The sequence below is a fragment of the Athene noctua genome, chromosome 7, assembly GCF_965140245.1.
Source record: "Athene noctua chromosome 7, bAthNoc1.hap1.1, whole genome shotgun sequence".
Classification (NCBI taxonomy): Eukaryota; Metazoa; Chordata; class Aves; order Strigiformes; family Strigidae; genus Athene; species Athene noctua.
The window spans coordinates 21,812,616-21,825,811 of record NC_134043.1 but is presented as its reverse complement, the minus strand read 5'-3'; the positions used below and the strand labels follow the sequence as shown (position 1 = coordinate 21,825,811).

Sequence of the window (13,196 nt, the reverse complement as noted above, 5' to 3'; positions counted from 1 at the left end):
AAAAAATTTTAGAATGTTTCAAAATGTTTTATACCTTTTGGCTCTTGCTACACTTTTGCACTGCGTTTCTTTTAATATGTTCCTATAAATGTCTTATGCCAAGCAAGAATCAATGCATGATCTGAGCATGATGCACTTAGATCCCAATGGCTGGTGTATCAAGATGGATGATTCCAGGCACAGGTTGTGTCTTATCTCACTTACGTGGCTGCTATCTTTATTGCCAAAAGAGGATGGATGTTGTGCTAAATAATTTTGTACTCTGGGTCTGCTAGCACTTCCCTAACAATACTGTAGGGAGCTCTCTGCTTCCCCCTTGCTTTTCCTGCTATATTAAGGTACCTGAGAGCACAAAGTCTGCTTTCTGTTTGAGGAAAGAGGATATGCTAGTAAATAGTCCAGAGAAAGGAATTCCTAAAAACAAAAGGGACATAAGGATTGAAATTATTCTTGATAGTCTTGATTTAGCTGCAGATATGTTAGGTGTTACCCAGCACACCTCAATCTTGGGATATTTTCTTCCCCTAAATAAAAGTTGTCTGCATTACAAAACCCTTGCACATAATTCTGCACAGCTTGATACGTAACACTGCCTTTGCAGAATAAATGCTCAAGGATAAATCTTGCATGACAAATAAATCGCCTCTTGCTCTCCTTAGCTCTTTCAGGTGAGGCAGAGATATAATGTAGAGTCAGCTAACATGCAGACCTAGCAGAAAAATGGATCTTTTCCTGCATTAGGCATGTCATCAGAGGAGATACTTGAGACAACTCTATTACAGGTGCAGTTGAATCAATAAGGCATATTCATTGTTTTCCCCAGATGACTCCTTCCGTTTCAAAAATTCCTATTTTTAACAAGAGAAAAGTAAGCAGATATTATTCAGTACAATGTTTCATGTCATACAGATCTCCTTTTCTGGCATATTGGTGCTTGAATAGGTCAGCTTCAGCTCTTTTAATTTTTTTTTACACATTGTTTTCACTTAGGGCAGTGCAAATTTCTATGGAAATCTATGACAATCAATTAAGTAAATGAGAAAATAGAATGCTTGTAATTAAGATAAACTACATGAAATCCACCCTAGTAGTGCTAATATCTGTATATCTCCAAGCTGTATATTAAACACTATGTAAGTGTTGCAATTAGGCTGCTGTAGTGAAAACGAAAGAAAAAATAAAATGATTGGAGAGGTTTTTACTGTATGTGAAACTCTTAGTTGTTTTAAGGCATTTAGTTATAATTTGCCGCAGACACTCTGGGATGCCTCAGGACTCAGAAGCAGCTGAAGCTTACTACAGAAACGGGTGACCCAAAGTAAGTACACTTTGGTTTGCAAAAGCTATGTTTCTTCTCAGGAGTGTATGTTATTTTCTCCTCAATTTCATGAATGAGTTTGGGTTACTGAGCTCTAAAACCAGTAGTCAAAGAGGTTAGATACTTCATTGTAGATAGGAAACTGCAAAGGGCAGAATGGAGAGAGAGGAGTTATTCTGACTCGCTCTTAAAATACAAGGGACTTTGTCCTGCTTTTGTATTCTTTTGTTTTGTGTTTGTATTTTGATGTGAAGACCCGAAGGTCGCTCAGGCTTTCCTACCAGACAAAACAGCATGTTAATATAGTTGTACTGGGAGACAAACACTAAATGAGTCTAACTGGATAATCTGGGAGTATTCAGATTGTGTTGCTTCATTTATTTCCTGGTGCTTTTTGGAGGCCTGGGGAATTAAAAGCCTTTGTCAGGGTCAGTGTCTGGCTCTAAGAAGCCAGGGGAGGACCCGATCCTCCTGTGTGGATACCCCCCGAGCAATCACAAGCAACTTCAAAGTGAGTTTATTGTGGTTTTCCTGAGATGTGTTTTTTGGGACATTCACACTTTCTCTTTTTCTCCTGTGTGTAGTTTTAATGGCTGTAAGTACATGCATTAAGGTAGCATGGAGGCAGTGGAAGTGTTATGTTTCAAGGCCAAGGCAGTCAAACAGCTTTGCCACCTTAGAACTGCTGAACTTCAGCCTCATTAGCTGGGGATGCCAAAGCAGCTGAATAGGGCAAAACAGATGATGAACCCTTGTGCTAATTTTCCAGGTATTGCCACGGCTGTTTTAAGACTTAAGTTTTTGGTGTCAAATGAAGTAGTATGCCTCATCAGTATGGACATCAGCTTGATGAAGTTGTTGCACAAATAATAAATAAAAGTAATATTTTTGTTGTGTTTATTTTTTCAAATTATTTTTTAAAAATCTGCTTTTACAGCACAATACTTTTCCCTATGACAAATGAGCCTATTCACTGATACTGCATTTTCAGAGAATAATATTTACATTTCTAGAAAGAAGTGAAGAAAACTTACAGGACACCTTCAATTTTTCATTTGATTTTGTTCTTTTTTTTTATTATTTGACATTGATACAAAAAAATAGTATCTTGATTAGCAGCTTTGATGGCAATCCCACAAAACTGTAAATAATACTTTAATCTAAAAGAATACACTCCTACAGACACTATAGATAAAACAATATATACAATTTAGACAAATAAATACATAAGTACAGCCAGTCATATATAATGATACACCTAAAGTTCGGTTACTGTTGACAAGCTTTTCTAGTTAATTACACTCTTCATTTACAAATTGCCATTGCCATCTACATTGTAAAGACAAAAAAACCCCCAACCCAGTAAAGAATCAAAATTGATACTTAACATTATTATTAGAAAAGATGGAAAATGAACCTTGAGACTTCTGTTTAAATACTCTCATGGTTTTAGCAAAAAAAACTTTTGTGAAAATCTCCTCCTTAGAGAGGCATTCTTCCACTACCTTCTTTGCTCAATGTGATTTATTCATACAGGTTTTAGAATGGAAATTTGATTCTAGTCAAACTTTTGAAGTGACTAGAAGCCAGCAGTTAACCAAGTTGTCATTTGTCTCATGCCTGTTTGTGAAACAAAATGACCCTTAAATAACATAGATATTTCTTTTGACTAAAGGAAACCTAATGCAAACACTTGCTTGTTAACAGTGTTTACCCCCTGTGGCACAAATACTGAGTGGAAGGGACAGTAAACTGCCCCTATGAGTAGACGTATTGCTCCCTTTCTAGATCCAGGTTGCAATACTGCAATATTAAATAATAAAATCTGTTATGTAAGTGTAACAAGCTAGTGAAGTCTAGCATGAGAAAATTAATAGAAGTAGAAAATTAGGCTTTTGTTGTGTTCTTTTAAATTCACTTGACAATAAAAAAAAAATCTTGTACATTCAGAAGTTAGGGCACACATGCTTAAGGCTCTTGAAACACTGGACAAATATAATAACTAACTCAGCTCCATGCATAACAGAATACTACACAGCAAGCAGACTCTACACATATATACAGCTGAATACAGAATAAAATGCCTTAGAAATATGTACATCAGTTTCAAGATGAACATTTACATTTCTGTTGAAGATCTATCTCTAAATGGCAGGAAATATATTTTTTCACGTACTATTTTCAAGGTGTACCTTCCAATCACTAATGCAGTCTACCTGTACTAGGAGAAATTCAAGGCTGTCATGCTGCTTGAGCCCTGAAGTATCTGGATTGGGAGCCCTGCTGTCCTCTTGGTTACTAACTAAAGGCCACAGAAGCATCAGCAGGAGAAGTAAGGCCACCAAATCCACTCACCTGTAAATTCAGAAACCCCAAATTGCTGCACAGTGCAGAGGGATAGCAGAAGTGATTGCAGCCTGCGGGTTGAAATTATTACAAAGTGTGTTTCCGGTAGGATGGCATCTATACTGTCTGATTTACCACAGGGCTGGGGATGAATTCTTCTCCCGTTTTCCTTCCTAAACAAGCATATTCTGGGGCTTGGGTAAGGAAAGCTGAACTTCACCCAATCTGTGTGTGTTATATTCATCTAATGCAATTAGTTGAACCTTGTTTAGCTAGAGTTCTGAGTCTGACAGGAAGCAAGAGCAACTTTAATAAGGACTAGGTCATCTAGGGAAGGATAAATCTTAATTATGCTGCAAGAGGTTCAGTATTTTTAAATAAAATTACCAACTTTCATTTATGAAGGGTGCACCAGCTCCTGTTGTTTAGAAGTAATTCCTGGGCTGTCTGTTGTATAGCTTCACCTTTAGATCTGAACTAGATTTAAGACAATTACTGCTTGTGACTTGAAGGCCGAGTACACTTTACCTTACTTACAAGTAGTTTCTTTCAAAACAGTAGTGCTATATCTGTGAATAAGACTAAAAATTTGTCATGAAACAGCAAACCTTTTGGGATAGCATCTTCATTCCTCTGTGACCGGTCTAAAGTGCTATGTACACCTATGGCAAAATCAGGTCAGAGTTTTCCTTTAAATTCTTATTGTTAATTTCTGACAACTTTATAGGTATCCTGAATAACGTACCGACTTAACAGTTTTTCGTATGTTACACATAATGCCAGCTGAAATGAATGAGACTTTTCTGTGTGCTGTGGACAGTGTGAGTAATCTACAGCTAATATTATATTTGATGGGTTTTGTATCTTTATAACTTGACTGTGAATTCTTCATTCTAAGTTATTTGCTGAGCGATGTCATATTTTAGCTCTTTGTTAGAAGATGGTGCTGAAATAGAGATGGCTTAAATTTACTGAAGATTTTTCCAGGAAAGAATTTTCATGACATTTCACTAACATTCATATTCAAAACACATAATGAAACTTGAATAAAATCTTGTGTATTTGATTTCTGTTTCATGCTCTGCAGATCTCTTAAGCAGGACTTCAGTGAGTATTGGCTCTGTGATGAGTAACCTGGCAGCTGCGGATTTGGAACAAAGGCTAGAATTTGTTTAATAGGTGATTCTTAAAAGCCCTCTATTTTTCTTTTTTTTTTTTTTTTTTGGTGAAAGTTGTATGTAACTGTTAATGTCCTCTGCACAATCAACAGAAAATTGATTGCATTCTTTCATTGGACGAAATTTTACTTTTCTACACATTAAAAATCTGGTAGAATCTCATTCATATATGTACTGTAGCAAAAAGTAGAGCTTACCCTTAAAAAGCTGCTTTTCTGTTACTCTTTTTAGATAAATAGTGCACTGACTGATGTTAAAGAAATATGCTGCTTATTGACACTGTTATCATTCAATATAATTATATATTGCTATGCAAGATGCTTAATGGAGAGATCCACCTGTACTAATGAGAAACATTGCACTTGCTTTGAAATTAAAAGTTAAAGGATATTCAGAATTTTCTTATGTAGTTTTAAGATAGATTTTCATACATCTCCCCTGTCTTATTTCACCTACAGATTCTACTTAATTTTAAAATTGTATTATATCTTTTAGGGGCTACTTTAGGGAGTGGAAAGAAATGGGGTATCTTCTGAAATAATTTAGAGGAATATCATTTGGTTCATAAAAACATACTTCAGTGTGTGGGTTTGTTTCTAAGGCCTACGAGACTTTGATGGTCTTACCTGTCTAAATTCTGCTGTATACCTCAGTAAGCTGTTTGGGATTTACACACATTGTACTATAAAATATATATGTCAAGATAGGTGTATAAGGTCAGTGCAGATGTATACCGCCCAATTTATTAACAAAGCTCTAAATAGAGATGGTTGTTATGTGTCAAAAAGGAATAAAAGTATGCTTGTAATTCTTCATTGCTTAGGGCCTGAGCCTTATCTCAGAGGCTGGGGCATGAACTGTTAAGCAGCTCAATAGTTTATTACTGTCCTTTTACATACAGGTGTAGGAGCTGATATATGTAATAGAGGATAATATACAAAATCTGAGATTTGACTCTAGATCCTTTTGGTTGGTGTAATGTCCTTATGAAAAGAGCCCGAAGTCTGTAAACCAGTAGTCAAAACAAGAATGAAAAATCAGTCATTAAAAATCCTCTCACAGTTAATATCCCACAGTTTAACCTGTAAATCAGCAGATCACTTTGTCAAAAAATAACCAGACTAAACCAAAATTTTTTTTAAAAAAGGTATTTACATCTGTAAAAATCTTAACATCTAAGATGTTTCTTGCTGGACATGTCATTCCAAATTCTGTGCATTTCTTCTGGTGTTATCTGATGCACTGTGATCACCCTGCGGTACCTGCACAAGCTGTAGGCCATTTTCCAGTGATTGAAGCCACTGTTCTGGAAGGGGTGAATGCCCAGCTTCCGAAGACAGAGTCCAACGTACACATCTTCAAGATGAAGAAGTCTGGTATGAAGGGAGGTTTTGTAAATCAGTTCTGCTACGTCAGCTGAAAAAATGTAGCCGGTGCCTGAACAGAAGGGTGGGTAATTGCTGTCGGGATACAAATCTCTTGGCATATACCACTTACTGCGAACATCTCTTATTGGTCCTCCGTTTATGACATAACCAGTGAAGTACCTTCTCCTTGGCTTGGTGTTAGGTTTGAGCAGCTTATAAATAAGATTATCCATATTTACAAAAATATCACTGTCTGTCTTCATAACATACTTTGCTTTTGAACAAAATGTTGCTACCCACCTCATCCCCATCAATGTTTTCAGAGTGAGGTTATGATAAGAGTCGATAAAATCCTCCACAATAATGTCATGAAAAATTTGGCTTTCTTGCTCTACCATTTGATTTAACACAGGATCTGCATTTTTTCCGAGAAGAAATAGTGTGGCGATTTTAATTCCTTTAAAGTTGTTTTCATCTCCCCATGTTTCTCGGATGGCTTGCCTTGCATCAAACTCTTTGTGAGTTGTGCTGATAAGAATGACCAAGAAAGGGGCACTCTTCTCACATTTGTTGGGTTCATTGATAATAAAGTCAAAGGAATGTGGATTTATAGGTCGAGTTCTTATGTTGCCAAATGAAACATTTTTTCTGGCTATGGATATGCTGCTGAGCTGTCTGTGGCCAGTGTAGGAAGAAGTAGGACGAGTTATACTTAAGTACCAAAGAGCGCTTGCCCAACAAACTACTGTCAAAACGTATAAGCATGAGACCTTTGAAGCCATTGTTCCTCTAGCTCTTCTATTTCATGTGATGAATAAATAGCCTTCGTACCATAAGTACACCTACGTCCTGAAGAGGCACCATATTATTAATGAAACTTGAAAGTTCGATATAGAAAAGTAACTCTGTAATCACTCATGGATCTCATATAGGAGCTATTAACCCTGATGATACTCAGCTTTTCTTCTTTTACTAGCAGCGGCTTCCATTTCTTGGAATTTTCTGTTATTTCTGAAAAATATGAAGGAAAATTTTCCATTGCTAGATCATAAAAGCCTAGGGCAAGAAAAATGAAGCTTAAATATGACTGGCCATTAATAAGCTAAGCGTCTTAATGCATTTCTCAGATAGCCTTTTTTTTCCTCATGAGGTACCACAATAGCAGATAGTATGCTAGAATATAGCTATATAACTGAAGTAATGATTTTATGATTGATAATTTCTCATAGATAGTAATACATAAAAAAATTTAAGCATGCATAGCATGTTGTCTATTAAGATAATTTTAAAGGTATATGAAAATAATTTTATCTTTTCTAGCATATTCTTGCTTCCTAGCTTTTTTTCTGAACAATCTTTCAAAAATATGCCATGGAACATTTTCAAATTATTTAAAGAATGAAAAATAAGGTACTTTATTTTAGGGTTAATAGCGTTAGTGGCAACTATGCACGTGAATACCTTCAAATCTCATTTGGTCTAAATGTTATTGTCTGTTCTGCTAACAAGAGCACACTTCAGTGGAAATCAGAGTGGGAGTGATTGGTAAAGGTACAGGAGAGGGATATGTATAGTCTTACCCATGTAAAGATCAGCACCCGAGTAGACTCCATAAAAGTCTAGAAATAAATTAACACAATTCAGTTATTCTTGTTGGCTTCCTTCTCCTCTCCCCCCAAACTAGTCTTTACTTTTCATGAGGAAACAGCATTTGTATACCACGTAAGTAAATCACAGTGGCAGCCTGTTAACACCGCCACTTGGCCGGCGTGCAGCTGCGGGGCCAGGATTGGTGTGCCGGCAGCCCTGCACACCGCCGCTGCGCCAGTCCTGCCTCCGGCACCAGGGAGCTGCGAGGCTTCTCGGGATCCAGGGCATGTGCCAGCCCTGAGGCTTCCTTTGCTCTTAGCGTGTTTTCTGGGAACCGGTTTTGTTTATCATCATTTCATGCAAATGAGACAAGCTGCGTTAAGCCCGCTGGATCAGTGCTGACTCCTCCAAGGCACACCAGTAGCTGGAGAGTGCCGCTAGGCTCCATGTTGCTGGGTTTTACCGTTGCATTGCTTCAAAGCTAAAGGACAGTAGAAGCATGCAATAGATAAGCTTTAACCAAAAGTCTTTGAAATATTTAATATTTACTTTGGATAGAACAAAACATACATGTATTCAGATAAAAAGATAGAAGCCCTGTCTTAGAAACATACTTTGTTTCCACGCTGCTTTGACACATTGCTTGGATTACATAACTGCTTTTTAAGGAGCCCGTGGCTCCCCACACCCCTCGTTGGATATGTATGGTCTCTTTTTCCCTTTCTCCAAAAGCAGATGAGTGTGTAGCCTTGGAGGTGGCCCCGTGGCAGAGTCTCCTCCCAGGTGATCTGTTGCTTAGGGTTTGTGCAGACAGAGTTCCAACCCCCTCTAGGCAGGTTACAAGAGTTCAAGGACTGTTATCCTGTGTCACTATTTCACACCGAGGTGTAAAAACAGCAGAGAAACAATTTGAACTTTTGCTAAATATGTAAAGACTGTAATCTCACAGATTCTTATAGCTAACGCTCTCCTGCTCGTCTTCATGACATGCCCTTTTAGTTATGACCAGAACCCACATACCCCTCTCCTCCTCCATGAAATAGGATAATGTGAATTTGTGACCTGTTTCAGAGCTTCATCAGTTTCAACTGGTTTTGCCCTATAACTGGGGCAATTTGGTGAGGCAGAGGTTGACTGTGATCTCCTTTGCTACTTGTCAGGAATTGAGGTTTTTGATCTTTTTCCACCAAGCAGTAGCAGTATATTTAAGTGAGCCCTTTAATTGCCCCACAGGGCTAAAGGACATAAAGATCTTGGTGCATGCATGTGCATCCTTGTAAACAGTTATGACAAATATATACACAAATGCTATTGTAATATTGTCTGGAGAGGGGATCTGTCCTGCAGTAATTCCTCACTGGGATCAGTGGGATACAGTTCTGAGAAAGGCAAAATGCATCCCTGATCTGGTAGGTTCGTCTTCTTTCTGGCTCTGTTGTGAATCTCTGATATACTATGTAGGTCAGTGTTCTTAATGGACTCCGGCATTAAGGTCTCACAAATACTTCTAATAGTCTGCATATGATGAATTATTTTAGGAAACTATATATTGCACTTTCTAAACATGTACATTCTTCTACATCTTTTCTGTAATAAAGGTAGGTGCATTAGTTACCATGAATACTGTGAAGATATCTGAGGGAAAAGAAAACTGTAACCAGTGCTTCTTACAAACTACAAAATTACATAAAATAGCTTTTCAGTTCAGCAATGTCATGGTTGCAATATCCAATCTTGTGTGCTCTGAAAGCATTAGAAGCAACAAAAGCCTTACACCATTTTGAAGAAATCTTCCAAGCTATTGTAGGGAATTTTTTGCTCAGTTATGAAATCGACAGATAACTGTCCAGGATGAATATTTCTTATACTTGCCCTTGGATTGCTGTCTCTTGAAATACATTTAGCTTTTTCTGTTCTGTGTTTCGTTTGGGTTTTTTGGTTTTTACAGTTTTGCCTTTTTTCAAAGAAAAATAAGAGTTTAGATGGTGTTCTTCAGTTTGGAGTGGTTTATACCATTCCTGTGGTAATTTTTGAGCAAAGTGTAAGTAGTTATAAATAAACTGGCTGTAGTTTTCCTGACAAGCAAAATTTTAGATTTCATTCTTTTTTTAAGAAGATTGAGGGTAAAAACAAAAAGAGAGCTTCCTGCTTTCCTGAGATGGGTAACTGCTATTCCCACTCTGCTGTGAGGAGAAGATGTGAAGATTAAAGTTCACATTCCTGCTCTACCTGAGCTTTTTGCTCTATATGGGGAACAGATTTGGAAGAAAATAGCACAAACAAAATTAAGAAATAGTGCAAATACAAAACAAAATTTACTGAGGAGTCTTGGTCTGCTGTTTTAGCTGGGATTATTGTCACCTTCATTACTGATCTCTCTCTCACTCTTTGTGGGATGACAGAGGGGGTTAGATAAGTAGCTACGTTGTATTTTTTTGGCCATTAGGGCAAATGCTCCTAGAAATTTTTTCTGGCAACATTGTTCCTGCACTGTAATTCCAGTAATGTTTAGCTTGCACAAGCAAGAAAATACATAGCTTGATTAGGCAGGGAAACATGAACTAAGCAGTGAAATACATTATTTTGTGATGAATTAGCAGTCAAGAATTTCAGAGGTTGCCAAATTCTGTCATTAAAGATGATGCTAACTCATGAAGGACTTGAACAAGTGCCGAACTCGGGCTTTCCTAGAATTCCTCCTGTGTTGCAGGTATCTTGCACAATTATTCAGTTTGTGACAGCAAACCTTTTCCTTGTCATGTGTTGTGATCTGAAACTAAACTCTGCCACCATGCGATATGCGGGACTTGTATATCAAGGGTGTGAATTACAAGGAATGAGATCAGAGTGTAAAATTAGTGTTAATTACTCATTTGGAAAAGAAGAAGAATAAGGTATGTGAACTAAGGTCAGTACTTTAATCTAAATAACAATTGAAAGCACTTCAGTGTCTTCATGTTATTGTGGTTCCCTTTGCAGTTTGCCGAGAAGTTCTTCAGAGCATTTTTAACCTAGTCAATAGTACATATATCAAAAGCTGCCTTAAGGAGCAAATTAATTAATACATTGTGTTTCTAGTCCTGCTACTGGATTCAGTATATTGCCACCATAAGGATGACTTGTTTTTTGTTTGTTTTTTTTTTTTTTTTTTAAGTTTTGCCATGATATTCTTGAATTTGGTGTTGAAATCTGGAGACCCTCTAGCAGCAGGATATGGGTTGTCACAGAGAGAGCAGAAAGCGTTATCAGCTTTGGATATTTTTGTCTGTTGGGTTAGGGTGTGTCATGTTTGGGAACATTGGCACAGGTAAAGGGAAATGTCACCTCCTTTCCTTTGTTCTGTGGGGTAAAATAAAGCTTTTAGCAGGGCAGCAGCAATGTTAAGCTCTTGGATTCTTGTTTTTAAAAATGTTTTAATTCAATCTGACCCTTTTCCCAACCTGACTGTCATACTATAAGTAATCAAAGGCTCAAGCTTTGCTAGGGTAGATGATTGTAAAAAGCAAATGTTTAGCACCATGTTTCCATATTGTGACTCAAAGTTCTGCACTTAATTACACTATTCACAGCTCATGCTGTGTGAACCAGAGAAGCCACTGGGTCAGAGCACAGAAAGCAGTACTGTGTAACTTTTGTAAGTAATTGACCTGATGGAGACTGAATATTTGCAGCAAACCTTTTACGAGCTGACTGCATATCAAGAATAATTCTCCAGATAATGAGCACATTCCAGAATCTTGCTAACTCTTCACAGGCAATTTTCAGGCAGAGTCAAATGAGTTCAGCAAATGTTACTCACCAACTGCAATATTTTGCCAATATTCTGGAATGCTGCTGTGTCTGCTGAGAGGTTGTTGATCTTTTTCTTTCAAGAAATCCCTTCCTATGTAAGTGTGGTTACATTAATGTAACTAGATCATGCTGGACGCACATGATAGAAACCACAGGTCTTGAAGCCTGATGTATTGCCATAGTTGTAATCCAGACCGTGTCACTAGCTACTGCTGAGGCATAACGTAGGTGCTGAATGGAGTCAGTCAGGATGCTGAGCCCCTGGGATGATGCTGGATGAGAAGCCGAGGGAGGCCACAGCTGCTCATTCTGACACCCAGGAGCCTGTTAGGCAGAGCATGACTGAGTCCAATTAATACTATGCATCTCTGCCAAAACGTACCTATTCCTTTCCCTGGGAAAAAAAAAAAAAAAAAAAAAGGGGGGGGGGAATGCAGCTGCTAAATTATTTAGCAGCTGTAGCAAACTCGCTCTTCTCGTTTTCCCTGAAGAGACATTTTTGTAAGAGTTTTCTATGATCATGGCTTTCATCTGTATGTAGACCAAGACACTGAAATATCTTCACCATTTATGAAGTCCTTAAATTACCTCAGGAAAAGTCTGTGTTTATTACTGAAGCTTGTTGAGAAGATAATTATCATGAACATTAAGAACACATCTACAAAGAAATCTGGGGATGCTGTTGTGTTCTTGGCTTTATGTTTTCATAGTAATTTCTTGAGGAAATTCTGGACAGATGGCAGAGGTGATTTAACAGGAGATTGCAAGCTCCTCTCTGGCAACTTCATTTGAAGGTTTCTTAAATGTTCCAAATGCTTTTGCTGTGCCTGGGTGTAATGGACCTGAAACCAAATCAGTGCTGCAAAGACCTTGCTCTCCAGAATATATATGGAAAGGGTTTGTAATAGATGTAGGAGCCACAGTCTTGAGTTGAGGGGAGGAAAGTACAAGCATTCATTTCAGGTCCATGTTTTTTAGAAGAATCAGTTCTTTGGGGGGTCCCAGCTGTCATATGTTAAAAGAGGGTGTCTTCCCTGCTCTTCTTTCAAAGGTAATGAGGACAAATAATTTCTGAAAATCAGGCTGGTTTAAGATATGCTGTTTGTACATAGAGAATCATTCCTTATTCACAGAAATATTGATGATGGGCTTTACCCTAAGCAGTAACTGAATGTGAAAGCAAGCATTTGCACAAGGGATTCTTTCATACTAACAGTTCTCCTCATGAAAGTTGATTTGCAGATGGTTTATGTTGTATTTCCACACTGAATTAAAGAACTGGAAATAAATTTGAGATTTATAAATTATTTTTCAATAATTACTACCCACCCTTAATGTGAAAGAAAGGTAAGAATGACTATGCATTAGGGAATTTTATGTAAAGCCTCTAAGTCTTATATAGGGAAAATGCAAGTTTCAGAATTTCCAGTAAATGTGCCCATGCTACTGAAACTTCTCTAACCTTTAAAGAGCTACTGCTGAGTCTTTTAAAAAGAGTTAAAAGTTAACTCTACATGAAAGCAAATATGCATATGAGTGACTTTTTTTTTATTTTCCACTTTGTTTTTTCAGTGAATGTATCTCTATGAAATAAACAGGATTTTC

General features: G+C 37.5%; 1 protein-coding gene across 6 annotated transcripts in view; it reads right to left on the bottom strand.

Moving 5' to 3' along the window:
• Positions 1-2,396: 2,396 nt before the first annotated feature.
• B3GALT1 (beta-1,3-galactosyltransferase 1) overlaps positions 2,397-13,196 on the bottom strand; it is a 219,940-nt gene continuing 209,140 nt past the window's right edge. For all 6 annotated transcript variants that reach the window (XM_074911335.1, XM_074911336.1, XM_074911334.1 and 3 more), the window contains 2 exons: positions 7,790-7,828; positions 2,397-7,220 (listed from right to left, as the gene is read on the bottom strand). In XM_074911335.1, the coding sequence (XP_074767436.1) occupies positions 6,011-6,991 (981 nt within the window). In that variant the 5' untranslated portion in view covers positions 6,992-7,220; positions 7,790-7,828 and the 3' untranslated portion in view covers positions 2,397-6,010. The remainder of the gene's footprint in view (positions 7,221-7,789; positions 7,829-13,196) is intronic.